This window comes from Onthophagus taurus, chromosome 5, assembly GCF_036711975.1.
Source record: "Onthophagus taurus isolate NC chromosome 5, IU_Otau_3.0, whole genome shotgun sequence".
Taxonomy (NCBI): domain Eukaryota; kingdom Metazoa; phylum Arthropoda; class Insecta; order Coleoptera; family Scarabaeidae; genus Onthophagus; species Onthophagus taurus.
The window spans coordinates 11,274,899-11,292,004 of record NC_091970.1 but is presented as its reverse complement, the minus strand read 5'-3'; the positions used below and the strand labels follow the sequence as shown (position 1 = coordinate 11,292,004).

General features: G+C 32.0%; 1 protein-coding gene across 4 annotated transcripts in view; it reads right to left on the bottom strand.

The window, feature by feature from the left end:
• Window positions 1–17,106, bottom strand: part of LOC111419570 (Shaker cognate w) — a 218,128-nt gene that overhangs the window by 40,005 nt on the left and 161,017 nt on the right. For all 4 annotated transcript variants that reach the window (XM_071195836.1, XM_071195837.1, XM_071195839.1 and 1 more), the window contains exon 6: window positions 2,222–2,971. In XM_071195836.1, the coding sequence (XP_071051937.1) occupies window positions 2,222–2,971 (750 nt within the window). The remainder of the gene's footprint in view (window positions 1–2,221; window positions 2,972–17,106) is intronic.

Genomic DNA, 17,106 nt, shown 5'->3' with positions numbered 1-17,106 from the left:
TCAAACATGCAGAGTTTGATTTAAAAAGTCATAACAACGATGTTTATGGAAAATAAGAAATTATTTATGGTGTAGTAAATATTCATCAAATTTGCTTTAAAATGTTCGTTATTTCATGACGATATCTCAATTCGTTCTTGAGATACGATCTTTTAAAGTTTGTGTTTCATAATTATAACATTCAAACATGAAGAGTTTGATTTAAAAAGTCATAACAACGATGATTATGGAAAACAAGAAATTATTTATGGCGCATTAAATCTTTATCAAATTTGCTTTAAAATCTTGTTTATTTCATGATGATATCTCAATTCGTTCTTGAGATACGATTTTTTAAAGTTTATGTTTCATATCTATAACATTCAAACATGCAGAGTTTGATTTAAAAAATCATAACAACGATGTTTATGGAAAATAAAAAATTATTTATGGCGCATTAATTCTTCATCAAATTTGCTTTAAAATCTTCTTTGTTTCATGATGATATCTCAATTCGTTCTTGAGATACGATCTTTTAAAATTTGTGTTTCATATCTATAACAATCAAACATACAGAGTTTGATTTAAAGAATCATAACAACCATGTTTATGGATAATAAGAAATTATTTATGGTGCATTAAATCTTCATCAAATTTGCTTTAAAATCTTGTTTATTTCATGATGATATCTCAATTCGTTCTGGAGATACGATTTTTTAAAATTTATATTTCATAAAACTACAAAATGAACTTGCAAAGTTTGATTTAAAAAATCATAACAACGATGTTTATGGATAATAAGAAATTATTTATGGTGCATTAAATCTTCATCAAATTTGCTTTAAAATCTTCTGTGTTTCATGATGATATCTCAATTCGTTCTTGAGATACGATATTTTAAAATTTGTATTTCATACCTATAACAATCAAACATGCAGAGTTTGATTTAAAAAATCATAACAACCATGTTTATAGATAATAAGAAATTATTTATGGCTCATTAAATCTTGATCAAATTTGCTTTAAAATCTTCTTTGTTTCATGATGATATCTCAATTCGTTCTTGAGATACGACTTTTTATATTTGTATTTCATACCTATAACAATCAAGCATGCAGAGTTTGATTTAAAAAATCATAACAACCATGTTTATGGAAAATAAGAAATTATTTATGGCTCATTAAATCTTCATCAAATTTGCTTTAAAATCTTCTTTGTTTCATGATGATATCTCACTTCGTTCTTGAGATACGATCTTTTAAAATTTATATTTCATATCTATATATAGCATTCAAACATGCAGAGTTTGATTTAAAAAATCATAACAATGATGTTTATGGAAAATAAAAAATTATTTATGGCATATTGAATTTTCATTAATTATGCTTTAAAATGATCTTTATTTCATGACGATATCTCCATTCGTTCTTGAGATACGACAGTTTAATTTTCATAGCTACTTTAGGGTGTTAGATAAAAATGCCCCAAACTGTAACTCTGTTATTTATATTCCAATTTTTTTGAACCATGTACCAACCGTAATGGTATCAAGAATACTACGTTTTGGGCTACAAATAAAATTTTTCCAAAGTCAGCTATAACTAAAAAATATGGCTAATCTAAGACTTTAAAGAGAAAAGAAATTTGGACACGAGATAGAAAGCAGGCTGTAAAGGCAAGAAAAAACTAGGAAGAGACTAAATAGATACTGGAAAGAGATGAAACAAACTTGGCGAGATTATTGAGAGTGAAAAGAGAGTGATGGAAAAACACTGGTAATCGAAGAGGATTTAGGAAGAGGTGAAGGAGGCAAGAAAGAGATTGCAAAAACAAGAAAAACGGTAGGTAAAGAAGGGGAAAACTGTGTAGGGACTTGATATTGAAGAAAAAGATTGAATACAAGCAGAAAAGAGAAGAACTGGACAAAATGCAGAAGAAAAATATTTGAGCAGAGACTGAAAAGAGGAGAAAAAAGTCTGTGCAGAAAGATGTTAGTAATGGAAAGAAACATACTGAGCAAAAAAGAAAGAGCACAAAATGACTAGTAATAGACTAAAGTACTGAGGAGAGATTCGAAAGGGACGAAACAGACTTGGCAGAAAAATTATTTCTGGCACATTGAATCTTCAACAATTTTGCTTTAAAATGATCTTTATTTCATGATGATATCTCAATTACTTTTTGAGATAAAATCTCCTCCTGCCAAGATAGATTTGCCAAGTTGTACATTTTGTTAACTTACCTGCGTATGACTGTAATACATGGCAAAATTGGATACAATAACAGGCACAGGTAGAGCAATAGTAAGTACACCAGCAAGAGCACACAAAGCACCGACAAACATACCCACATAAGTTTTCGGTACCATATCCCCATAACCCACCGTGGTCATCGTGACCAAAGCCCACCACAACCCTAAAGGAATACTTTTAAAATCATTGTGCGGATTGATTTGAATCCGCTCAGCGTAATACACCAAACTCGCGAAAATCACAATACCCAAAACTAAAAAGAACACCAACAGCGTCAGTTCCTTCGCCGAAGCCCTAAAAGTTTGAATCAAAATCTTTAATCCGGAAGAGTGTCGCGTCAACTTGAACAGACGCATTATTCGAATGATGGAGAAGAACTCCATGATATCGGCGTTTTCGAGGTGGGACGCGAACTTTCGGAGCACCAGGTCGATGTAGAAACTCGCCGTGGCGATGTAATCGATCACGTTCACCGACGAATTGATGAATTCGCATTTGTTGGGCGATGCGATGAATCGTACCAAAATTTCAAAGGTGAACCAAGCGTTACAGATACACTCGATGTAGAAGAAGGCCACGTGCGCATCCGTTTCCGTTTTGTCGACGGTGAAATCCGTGCCATTCGCTGCTGTGTGGACGACCACCTTTTTTATTACCGGTACTTTCATGTCCGGATGGGTTTTCAGACAAAACGATAATATTGATACGCATATGAAGAATACTGATATCACACCAATTACCTAGAAAAAAGATTTATGGCATTATTTTACTTTACTTTTTAGCTGTATTACATCTTCCAAACAATAATAATTGGTCAATTTTAATTGTGGATGTTTATTATGTAAACAAATTTTGGGTAATCCCCGAAAAATGAAGCGTTAGCCCATCTAATCTTATATAAATAGACCACGACTTAACATGTTGGTACCTACCTCACCTACAGTGTGTTAATTATTTATCGTACCCGAGTATGCAACCAATATCACAGTATGCGTATTGCAATACGCGATTTGCGTATTTGGTTGCATATTTGCAATGATGACGTCGGGTACGATAATTAATTAACACACTGTATCTTATAAGCCGTAAGAACAACAACACTACCTTAACTTATTTAATCCACTCTAAAGAAATTTTAAAATTTTATCAAAACTTCAAATATTGTTTTCTCAAAAACTAAATGTTATTTTTCAAAACGGGTTGGTTCATTGGAAAGAGGACACTTTTATTAACACTTTGGGAAATTTTCATACTCATATTCGAAGAAATGGATTTTATACGAATTTTTAAAACTTAATCGGAGAAAATTGTAAAATTCGAAAAAATTGTCGATTATTTCAAAAATTTATATCTCAAGAACTAAAAGTGATTTTTCAAAACGGCTTTTTGCATTCAAAAGAGGATACTTTAATTAATATTTGGTGATATTTCCACAAGGATTTTTCAAGAAAATAATTTTATAGCGAATTTTGAAAATTATCGATGAAAATTGCAACATCGAAAATTTTATCAAAACTTCAAATATTGTTTTCTCAAAAACTGAATGTTATTTTTCAAAACGGATTTGTTCATTACAAAGAGGACACTTTTATTAACATTTTGGGAAATTTTCATACTCATATTCCAAGAAATGGATTTTATACGAATTTTTAAAACTTAATCGGCGAAAATTGCAAAATTCAAAAATTGTGTCGATCATTTCAAAAATTTATTTTGAAGAACTCAAAGTGATTTTTCAAAACGGGTTTTTGCATTAAAAAGGGGATACTTTAATTAATAATTGGTGATATTTCCACAAGGATCCTTCAAGAAATTAGTTTTATAGCGAATTTTGAAAATTATCGATGAAAATTGCAACATCGAAAATTTTATCAAAACTTCAAATATTGTTTTCTCAAAAACCAAAAGTTATTTTTCAAAACGGGTTGGTTCATTGGAAAGAGGACACTTTTATTAACACTTTGGGAAATTTTCGTACTCATATTCTAAGAAATGGATTTTATACGAATTTTTAAGACTTAATCGGCGAAAATTGCAAAACTCGAAAAAATTGTCGATTATTTCAAAAATTTATTTCTCAAGAACTGAAAGTGATTTTTCAAAACGGCTTGTTGCATTAAAAAGAGGATACTTTAATTAATATTTGGTGATATTTCCACAAGCATTTTTCAAGAAATGAATTTTATAGCGAATTTTGAAAATTATCGATGAAAATTGCAACATCGAAAATTTTATCAATACTTCAAATATTGTTTTCTCAAAAACTAAAAGTTATTTTTCAAAACGGGTGGGTGCATTGGAAAGAAGACATTTTTATTAACATTTTGGGAAATTTTCATACTCATATTCCAAGAAATCGATTTTATACGAATTATTAAAACTTAATCGGCGAAAATTGCAAAATTCGAAAAATGTGTCGATCATTTCAAAAATTTATTTCTCAAGAACTGAAAGTGATTGTTTAAAACGGGGTTTTGCATTAAAAAGGGGATACTTTAATTAATAATTGGTGATATTTCCACAAGGATCCTTCAAGAAATTAATTTTATAGCGAATTTTGAAAATTATCGATAAAATTGCAACATCGACAATTTTATCAAAACTTCAAACATTGTTTTCTCAAAAACTAAAAGTTATTTTTCAAAACGGGTGGGTGCATTGGAAAGAAGACATTTTTATTAACATTTTGGGACATTTTCATACTCATATTCCAAGAAATCGATTTTATACGAATTATTAAAACTTAATCGGCGAAAATTGCAAAATTCGAAAAATGTGTCGATCATTTCAAAAATTTATTTCTCAAGAACTGAAAGTGATTGTTCAAAACGGGGTTTTGCATTAAAAAGATCATACTTTAATTAATAATTGGCGATATTTCCACAAGGATCTTTCAAGAAATTAATACCTACCTCTCAAAAATTAACTCACCCAAACCACGCGATCGTCAAGAGCTTATCAATTCCCTCAAACGGAAATTTGTAGAAAACTACCAAATCGATACGATTGTCGCATTCTCAGGAAGTTACATGTACGTTATCATGATTGATCTCCAGGACACCTCTAAGCCATCTCCTACAGAACCTATCCACGGCTACCAATCCTCGATTCCGCAAGATCAACAATGACCAGCATAAAATTATTGTACGCAAACATCAACAGCTACCACCCGAAATCACACCTGATCGAAAACTACATCATTGAGAATCACATCCGTTGCGCAATGTTTGTGGAAACAAAATCGAAGTCTTCCATCACATTTAGAAACTGGACGTCAATCCAAAACCACGGCAATATTATAAATAGAGGAGTCAGAGGAGGAGCGGTGGCTATGGGCCACCCCACGATACAATTGAGAAAATCCAACCCCCCCGCAATCAACTCTCCATTAAATAATACACTTCATTTTTGTATCACTATCGGGACAGACTTAATACATGTTTTCTTAATTTATATCCACTCGTTTAGTAAAATTGAAGAATCCATATTTAACATGGCCTCACTGCACGACAAATGTCTCATAATTGGTGACTTCAATCCGAATCCAACCAAAAGGAAACACATAAGACATTTCCTGAATATGTCCAATTTCGTACAAATCACGACTCCTCCCACGTACGTTATGGAAAACAATCCGAACTCTACTCCTGATCTACTGTTCTGTACAAGAAACATCCGCGGTCTAATTACACAGGTAGAAGTTGTTCCGGATTTATGCTCCGATCACTTGGGCATTTTAGTTTATGTCAACGTCACAACCAACGTACCTAAACCTGTTCCGACTTTAATTAAAAACTACAAGCTTTGCGACATGGAGACAGTTAACTCAATAATGAAAGACTTCATAGAAGCACATCAGACAATCACAGTTGACACGATTTCAAGGTTTAACAAATGTCTTAAGGAGTCGATAGACAAAGCGAGCCCATCCAGAACCACCAAACACTATAGTTTTCCGGTACCTCCATTTATTATCAGACTCATCAAAGAGAAAAGACGCCTATATCGAGACTTCAGGGTATATGAAGTGCCTGAGTTGAAAAAGAAGTTTAATGAGTTCAACAAAAAGATACAGAAACTAATTCAGCAATACAGAACGGAAAAGTACATGGAAGCCTGTGACAAAATAAAATTGTGTAAAGGAAGAAACTATTGGCACGAAATTCGAAAACTATCAAGATACCAAAAGACACCTGGAACGGAGGAGCTCATTGATCCTACCGATGGCGGTGTGCACTCCAACCCTGAAGAGATTGTCAACATACACGCTGACTACCTAGAAGGTGTATTCACCTTTACCGAGGATGTTTCGTTTTGTCCCCACAATAAAAACATTATAGATAATTGGTACGAATCCGCATTTCTGACACCGTTCGAGACACCCGAAGATGCTCTCATGTTGGAAGACGAATATTTTACTCTTCTTGGACAGGGAAAAGATACCGCTCCCGGTTATGATAACATCACAAGGAAACTGCTTAGAAGTCTAGATCTTAACATCCATGGCTTTATCAGAAAAATAATTAACTTTTGCCTTACGACTCAGCATTTCCCGCGCGACTGGAAGACGTCTATTATAACTTGTATTCCCAAGAAGGATTCTTCTCTATCTGATCCAGCCAACTATCGCCCCATCTCACTGCTCCCCGTAATTGGAAAACTCTTCGAGACGCACTTGAAGAACAAGCTCCTGGCTGCGGTATCAAAGAAAATTCCGCCTTACCAATTTGGCTTCCAATCCGGCAAATCAACATCCCAGCCACTAACTATTCTGGTTTCCAACTTCCAGGCGGCACGTTTTATAAAACTGAAATCTGCAGCAGTTTTTCTGGACGTCCGAAAGGCCTTTGACTCCGTGTGGCACAAAGGATTGCTATTTAAACTGGATAAGCTAAAAACGCCATACTATCTTCTAACCCTGATAAACCAATTCCTGTCGAATCGCTCCTCCATCGTGAAGTTGAAAAATCATTTCTCCCACAGCTTCTCCGCTCAGCAAGGCCTTCCTCAGGGTTCGCCTATCTCTCCCTCTCTATACAATCTTTTCTGCCACGATCTTTACAACGACAACCCAGACGCCTTTAACCTCACTGCATACGCACTACTTTATGCCGACGACACAGCATTGGTCTCGCACAGTAGGGATATCACTTAATGGAATCTCGGAATCTCTACCTCATGTGCCTCGCACATCTACAAGACCATATACAGGCCCATCATAGAATATGGATCAATACTGCTAAGCAACGCACCAAGAAGAACGAAGTACCACCTGCACTGAGATCCATCACCCGAATTAGGAACCCCCGTAATCCCCTCTTTAACCCTAGCAATGATCTGCTATACCAACTTACCGATATACCCCCTATCCATACACGTCTTCAATCTTTGTCCGATAAATCCATTCTAAATTTTCCTACCAACGCCTTGCAACACACGCTTATATCGACTCCATTACTTCACCCTCGCAACAACCCACCTCTTCTCTTCCAAAAACTCCTGGCCGTCAGAGAAGACTGAAGCAAGCCGCCGACTACAAAAATCACGGGCAGAAAGACCTTGGTCGGTAGCCCTATTCTCACCCCTTAACTTTTTTATTTTTGTTTTATATACATATAGATATTTTTATTGTTATTCTTATTTTTTTTTTTATGTAGTGGGTACAGAATAAAATTTGTTTTTCTTCTTTTCTTCTTCTTGTCGATTATTTCAAAAATTTATATCTCAAAAACTGAAAGTGATTTTTCAAAACGGCTTGCTGCATTAAAAAGAGGATACTTTAATTAATATTTGGTGGTATTTCCACAAGGATCCTTCAAGAAATGAATTTTATAGCGAATTTTGAAAATTATCGATGAAAATTGCAACATCGAAAATTTTATTAATATTTCAAATATTGTTTTCTCAAAAAGTAAAAGTTATTTTCCAAAACGGGTTGGTTCATTGCAAAGAGGACACTTTTACTAATATTTTGAGAAATTTTCATACTCATATTCTAAGAAATGGATTTTATACGAATTTTTAAAATTTAATCGGAGAAAATTGCAAAACTCGAAAAAATTGTCGATTATTTCAAAAATTTATATCTCAAGAACTAAAAGTGATTTTTCAAAACGGCTTTTTGCATTCAAAAGAGGATACTTTAATTAATATTTGATGATATTTCCACAAGGATCTTTCAAGAAATGAATTTTATAGCGAATTTTGAAAATTATACATCAAAATTGCAACATCGAAAATTTTATTAAAACTTCAAATATTGTTTTCTCAAAAACTGAACGCTATTTTCAAAAACGGGTTGGTTCATTGAAAAGAGGACACTTTTATTAACATTTTGGGAAATTTTCATACTCATATTCCAAGAAATGGATTTTATACTATTCTTGATTATTTTAATAATTAATTTCTCAAGAACTTAAGTTAAAAAAAAGTTTAAACTGATTTTTCAAAACGGCTTTCAAAACATATTTCGGGTAATCCCCGAAAAATGAAGTGTTAGTATACCCCGAAATATTAGTATGAAATAAAATTGTTTCTTTTTATAAAAAAGATCGTCTCACGAATAATTATTTAATATTCTTATATAAATAGACCATGACTTGTTCGTTCCTACCTCACCTACAGTGTGTTAATTAATTATCGTACCCGACGTCATCATTGCAAGTATGCAACCAATATCACAGTATTGATATTGCAACACGCGATTTGCGTATTTGGCTGCATACTTGCAATGATGCCGTCGGGTACGATAATTAATTAACACATTCTATATCTGGGTGATGTGTCATCAACAGAATACATTTCCTCTTTTCCTCAATTCTATTTATTACTTTTCTTCACATCTCTAGTCTCCTCACTTTCAATTATACGTTTACGTCGTTCCATGAACATTTTGAGGATAAAAAAGTAACTAAAAAGTATCTCAACAAAGTATGCTTCTCGACTAAATAAAAGATCTGGAGTAACTGCAGTGAGATCCCAGGCAGTCCTTTAACTGAAAAGCAAATCGCTCTCCTCGTTTCGGGACTAAATACTTTGCAGTGAATGGAAGGTTCGATAACGTTACTCGAGTTGCATCCCATCCCTGCTATTTCTCGATTATTGCTCTGTTTACGTTCTGCGCTTCGGCGATCGGATTTGGGGCTGGCGAGAAATTCAGACAAATCACGATTTGCGACAAAGGTGTTAATTTAGAAAAAAATGAAATTTGGTGTGATCATAAAGGTATTGAGGTGAACAAGCGTTAAAGAACATTGCAATTTATACGTTAAATGGTTATAATATAGAGGCTCAGTTGTTAAGATTATGTCAACCTAAAATTGGTTATCATACTCTTAACTTAAATCTAGGATACATAAAGAATTATTTTATGAAGTAAAACAGAGAAAATTGCCTAAATAATAATTTCGTAGCGTTAGCTTCCGACGTAAATTAAGATTAACTGGGAAAATTGATGTAATTAATTAAAAAGTAATTAAAAATGTATTAAAAATATTCAAAAAGGTCATAAATAATAAGATATTCGAAGAGATCAGAAAATTTTAACCCAAACTGATGTATCACACCTCATCATTATCATAAAATTCGCCTTTAAAGTCATAATTGTCATTATTTATTAGTGTTTTGTTTTCGGCCATCTTGAATTTGTAAAAATTAAGATATCTCGGATGTTATAACAGCTAGACATGCCGAGTTTGTGCTCATTTCACACGTTTTTTAATTATCTAAGGAAATATTTACGACTCATTTCTTTTTAGCCATCTTGGATTTAACAAAAAATGTTAAAATCGAAATAACTCGGAAAGTTATTAAGTAAAATAAGTCGTGTTTGGATGTATTTTAAAGGATTTTTCGTGTAGATCAAAAATATTTAAAAATTAAGTTGACATTTACACCGGAAGTCTTCATTATTCCTTTTATTTTTTAAAAAACATCAAATATAATAAGATTTTCGTAAAGATCAGCAAATTTTAACCCAAACTGATGTATCACACCTCATCGTTATCATAAAATTCGCTTTTAAAGTCATAATTGTCATTATTTATTAGTGTTTTGTTTTCGGCCATCTTGTATTTATAAAAATTAAGATATCTCGGATGTTATAACAGCTAGATATGCCGAGTTTGGGCTCATTTCACACGTTTTTCAATTATCTAACGAAATATTTACGACTCATTTCTTTTTAGCCATCTTGGATTTAACAAAAAATGTTAAAATCGAAATAACTCGGAAAGTTATTAAGCAAAATAAGTCGTGTTTGGATGTATTTTAAAGGATTTTTCGTGTAGATCAAGAATATTTAAAAATTAAGTTGACATTTACACCGGAAGTCTTCATTATTCCTTTTATTTTTTAAGAAACATCAAATATAATAAGATTTTCGTAAAGATCAGAAAATTTTAACCCAAACTGATGTATCACACCTCATCGTTATCATAAAATTCGCTTTTAAAGTCATAATTGTCATTATTTATTAGTGTTTTGTTTTCGGCCATCTTGTATTTATAAAAATTAAGATATCTCGGATGTTATAACAGCTAGATATGCCGAGTTTGGGCTCATTTCACACGTTTTTCAATTATCTAACGAAATATTTACGACTCATTTCTTTTTAGCCATCTTGGATTTAACAAAAAATGTTAAAATCGAAATAACTCGGAAAGTTATTAAGCAAAATAAGTCGTGTTTGGATGTATTTTAAAGGATTTTTCGTGTAGATCAAGAATATTTAAAAATTAAGTTGACATTTACACCGGAAGTCTTCATTATTCCTTTTATTTTTTAAGAAACATCAAATATAATAAGATTTTCGTAAAGATCAGAAAATTTTAACCCAAACTGATGTATCACACCTCATCGTTATCATAAAATTCGCTTTTAAAGTCATAATTGTCATTATTTATTAGTGTTTTGTTTTCGGCCATCTTGAATTTGTAAAAATTAAGATAACTCGGATGTTATAACAGCTAGATATGCCGAGTTTGGGCTCATTTCACACGTTTTTTAATTATCTAAGGAAATATTTACGACTCATTTCTTTTTAGCCATCTTGGATTTAACAAGAAATGTTAAAATCGAAATATCTCGGAAAGTTATTAAGTAAAATAAGTCGTGTTTGGACGTATTTTAAAGGATTTTTCGTGTAGATCAAAAATATTTAAAAATTAAGTTGACATTTACACCGGAAGTCTTTATTATTCCTTTTATTTTTTAAAAAACATCAAATATAATAAGATTGTCGTAAAGATCAGAAAATTTTAACCCAAACTGATGTATCACACCTCATCGTTATCATAAAATTCGCTTTTAAAGTCATAATTGTCATTATTTATTAGTGTTTTGTTTTCGGCCATCTTGAATTTGTAAAAATTAAGATAACTCGGATGTTATAACAGCTAGATATGCCGAGTTTGGGCTCATTTCACACGTTTTTTAATTATCTAACGAAATATTTACGACTCATTTCTTTTTAGCCATCTTGGATTTAACAAAAAATGTTAACATCGAAATAACTCGGAAAGTTATTAAGCAAAATAAGTCGTGTTTGGATGTATTTTAAAGGATTTTTCGTGTAGATCAAGAATATTTAAAAATTAAGTTGACATTTACACCGGAAGTCTTCATTATTCCTTTTATTTTTTAAGAAACATCAAATATAATAAGATTTTCGTAAAGATCAGAAAATTATAACCCAAACTGATGTATCACACCTCATCGTTATCATAAAATTCGCTTTTAAACTCATAATTGTCATTATTTATTAGTGTTTTGTTTTCGGCCATCTTGAATTTGTGAAAATTAAGATATCTCGGATGTTATAACAGCTGGATATGCCGAGTTTGGGCTCATTTCACACGTTTTTTAATTATCTAACGAAATATTTACGACTCATTTCTTTTTAGCCATCTTGGATTTAACAAAAAATGTTAAAATCGAAATATCTCGGAAAGTTATTAAGTAAAATAAGTCGTGTTTGGATGTATTTTAAAGGATTTTTCGTGTAGATCAAAAATATTTAAAAATTAAGTTGACATTTACACCGGAAGTCTTTATTATTCCTTTTATTTTTTAAGAAACATCAAATATAATAAGATTTTCGTAAAGATCAGAAAATTTTAACCCAAACTGATGTATCACACCTCATCGTTATCATAAAATTCGCTTTTAAAGTCATAATTGTCATTATTTATTAGTGTTTTGTTTTCGGCCATCTTGAATTTGTAAAAATTAAGATAACTCGGATGTTATAACAGCTAGATATGCCGAGTTTGGGCTCATTTCACACGTTTTTTAATTATCTAAGGAAATATTTACGACTCATTTCTTTTTAGCCATCTTGGATTTAACAAGAAATGTTAAAATCGAAATATCTCGGAAAGTTATTAAGTAAAATAAGTCGTGTTTGGATGTATTTTAAAGGATTTTTCGTGTAGATCAAAAATATTTAAAAATTAAGTTGACATTTACACCGGAAGTCTTTATTATTCCTTTTATTTTTTAAAAAACATCAAATATAATAAGATTGTCGTAAAGATCAGAAAATTTTAACCCAAACTGATGTATCACACCTCATCGTTATCATAAAATTCGCTTTTAAAGTCATAATTGTCATTATTTATTAGTGTTTTGTTTTCGGCCATCTTGAATTTGTAAAAATTAAGATAACTCGGATGTTATAACAGCTAGATATGCCGAGTTTGGGCTCATTTCACACGTTTTTTAATTATCTAACGAAATATTTACGACTCATTTCTTTTTAGCCATCTTGGATTTAACAAAAAATGTTAACATCGAAATAACTCGGAAAGTTATTAAGCAAAATAAGTCGTGTTTGGATGTATTTTAAAGGATTTTTCGTGTAGATCAAGAATATTTAAAAATTAAGTTGACATTTACACCGAAAGTCTTCATTATTCCTTTTATTTTTTAAGAAACATTAAATATAATAAGATTTTCGTAAAGATCAGAAAATTTTAACCTAAACTGATGTATCACACCTCATCGTTATCATAAAATTCGCTTTTAAAGTCATAATTGTCATTATTTATTAGTGTTTTGTTTTCGGCCATCTTGAATTTGTAAAAATTAAGATATCTCGGATGTTACAACAGCTAGACATGCCGAGTTTGGGCTCATTTCACACGTTCTTTAATTATCTAACGAAATATTTACGACTCATTTCTTTTTAGCCATCTTGGATTTAACAAAAAATGTTAACATCGAAATAACTCGGAAAGTTATTAAGCAAAATAAGTCGTGTTTGGATGTATTTTAAAGGATTTTTCGTGTAGATCAAGAATATTTAAAAATTAAGTTGACATTTACACCGAAAGTTTTCATTATTCCTTTTATTTTTTAAGAAACGTGAAATATAATAAGATTTTCGTAAAGATCAGAAAATTTTAACCCAAACTGATGTATCACACCTCATCGTTATCATAAAATTCGCTTTTAAAGTCATAATTGTCATTATTTATTAGTGTTTTGTTTTCGGCCATCTTGAATTTGTAAAAATTAAGATAACTCGGATGTTATAACAGCTAGATATGCCGAGTTTGGGCTCATTTCACACGTTTTTTAATTATCTAAGGAAATATTTACGACTCATTTCTTTTTAGCCATCTTGGATTTAACAAAAAATGTTAAAATCGAAATAACTCGGAAAGTTATTAAGCAAAATAAGTCGTGTTTGGATGTATTTTAAAGGATATTTCGTGTAGATCAAGAATATTTAAAAATTAAGTTGACATTTACACCGGAAGTCTTCATTATTCCTTTTACTTTTTAAGAAACATCAAATATAATAAGATTTTCGTAAAGATCAGAAAATTTTAACCCAAACTGATGTATCACACCTCATCGTTATCATAAAATTCACTTTTAAAATCATAATTGTCATTATTTATTAGTGTTTTGTTTTCGGCCATCTTGAATTTGTAAAAATTAAGATAACTCGAATGTTATAACAGCTAGATATGCCGAGTTTGGGCTCATTTCACACGTTTTTTAATTATCTAACGAAATATTTACGACTCATTTCTTTTAGCCATCTTGGATTTAACAAAAAATTTTAAAATCGAGATAACTCGGAATATTATTAAGCAAAATAAGTCGTGTTTGGATGTATTTTAAAGGATTTTTCGTGTAGATCAAGAATATTTAAAAATTAAAGTTGACTTTTATACCGGAAGTCTCCAGAATTCCTTTTATTTTTTAGGAAACATCAAATATAATAAGATTTTCGTAAAGATCAGAAAATTTTAACCCAAACTGATGTATCACACCTCATCGTTATCATAAAATTCGCTTTTAAAGTCATAATTGTCATTATTTATTAGTGTTTTGTTTTCGGCCATCTTGAATTTGTAAAAATTAAGATATCTCGGATGTTACAACAGCTAGACATGCCGAGTTTGGGCTCATTTCACACGTTCTTTAATTATCTAACGAAATATTTACGACTCATTTCTTTTTAGCCATCTTGGATTTAACAAAAAATGTTAAAATCGAAATAAACCGGAAAGTTATTAAGTAAAATAAGTCGTGTTTGGATGTATTTTAAAGGATTTTTCGTTATCATAAAATTCGCTTTTAAAGTCATAATTGTCATTATTTATTAGTGTTTTGTTTTCGGCCAGTTTGATTTTATAAAAAACAAAGATATCTCGGTGGTTCTACAATATGATAACGTATCATCCTCGGCTTATTCGTCCAGAATCATACAACTCATCCGAGGTTGTAGTTATTAAGCCAAGGTCGTTTGTGAAAGATGCTTAATGTTTAAGCTTATATCAACTTAACACTGGCCATCATAGTATAACGCCTCGGTTGGGTGCTGTTTCAGCTTTGTCAAGTGAAGATGTAGATCGTTTGCCTAATTTTTTAAAGGAAATGTTGCCTGATTTAATGTTCCTTGGAGAAGATAGGCCTAACAACTTTGAAAATTTAAAGGTTATAATTTTTGTTTATTTTATATAGATGATTAGATGATTATGAGCAGTTCCAGGAACACGAAAAAGCATCACCCCGCCTAAGCTTAAATACAACATTACTTAGACTATTATTTATACAGATTCCTAAAATTCCCCTTACAAACTTCTTTGACTTGTAGTAAATAATATTTTGAATTGCAACCCATGTCCGGAAAAGTACCGTTTCCGTGCTATAGCCGTTTCCGAACTAGGCATGACCCAGTACATAACTTGTTTAAATTCATAAAATCATTAATAACCAAAAAAGAAAACAAAAAAGAAAATGAATCATTTTACACAAACACTTTTATTTAAGCCGACGTTACACGTAGCAGTCGACTGCTATGGCAGTAACTATTATGGGGCGTGACTGTTACCGTCAAATTTACGTGTATTTACTGTGATAACAGTACTTCTAGGGGATGTTAGATACGTCGTCAGCTTATTTTTGTCAGTCAAAAGTGATATTGTAACAGGGCACTAACTAGAAAAGAACGGGCGAGACGTGTTATGATTTGTTTACTATTAAAACAAATAGATCTCTATTAAACGATTTATTAACGACAGACTCGCTCCATCACACTTGGTGTATCTGTAATCTGTTCTGCAGCGACCTTCTTCTGTCTCTATAGGGGTCTCATAAATCAAACTCTTCATATGATTCCATAGGAAAAAGTCCAATGGAGTTAAATCCGGTGATCGTTGAAGACCAATCTAAGAAAACAACAAAGTGACATGAGGGACGAAAACTTTTGGAATATTGTTGATAGAAATAAATATCCTATTTTAAGAGCATTATCTCTTAAGATACACGCGTATATCCATATTTTCAACAATGAAGCACTTGAAATCAAAATATAGAAGCAGAATGACAAATATCAATTTGGACCATTGTTTGAGGACAGATACATCAAATTGTGAGCCAGATTTCAACAAGCTGTCGGAAGCAATGCGAGGTCAAGGATTATTAATTGTTGAAATTACTAGCAACTGCTATTGACTTATGTATTATCTATGCCTCATGTAGGTGCCTAATAAATATCTTCTTTATCCTTGTCTAAAATTTTATTTGCGTCAACCATTCATGCGCCCTTCAGGAGTAAATTATTTTAGAATGAGCCCTTAGACTGGATAAGGTTGCCGACCGCTGGTCTAGATGATTCCGAACATGAGGTGAAAAAGTGCGCCATCATGCTGAAATTATATGTCTTGATGAAAGTTCTCAACAACACATCCAATACTTGTTGTACGAAGATCAAGTAGATGGAACCCATTAGCCTGGATGCAAAAATGTACCAAATCTGTGTTGGAATCCCTGAACACGCGTAGCATGAGGGTTTTCGTCTGCACAACTACGTATAGAACTAAACGCGTGGTGTAAAATCGACTGGCAGTAGCGAATGAATCCTTTGGAGGTGGTATGAATGTAGTAGTTGTTCATACAGAACATTCCAGACGATACCGGAAGCAACATCCATTGCACGCACATTGCTCGTGTAATCGTTGACTCGTTGTACTCGGTTTTCTTCAATATCTAGGTGCAGTATGACCTCTTCTAATTCGGCAGTACATCGTTTCCTTGGAGAACCACAATTATTCCTACAGGCGGTGAAGGTATCTCTTTCTCCAAGCCGCAAAAATCTTATATATACAAAAAAATGAAAATGAGAAAAAAAAGTGAGAATGAGCCTCAAACAAACTACGAGAAGTAGGAGACGTCAATTCACATCACCTCATCCGACGTAAATACCCTACGTCATGTAACTAACCAAATCTGTTTTCAAACGGCTGTAGAACGGAAGCGGTACGTTTCGGACATGGTTTTTTTTTGTATGGCTCTGCGAGTTAAGAGTTTAAGAGTATGAGATACACTTAAAACAAAAATATTTTTTTGTTTTAAAAAT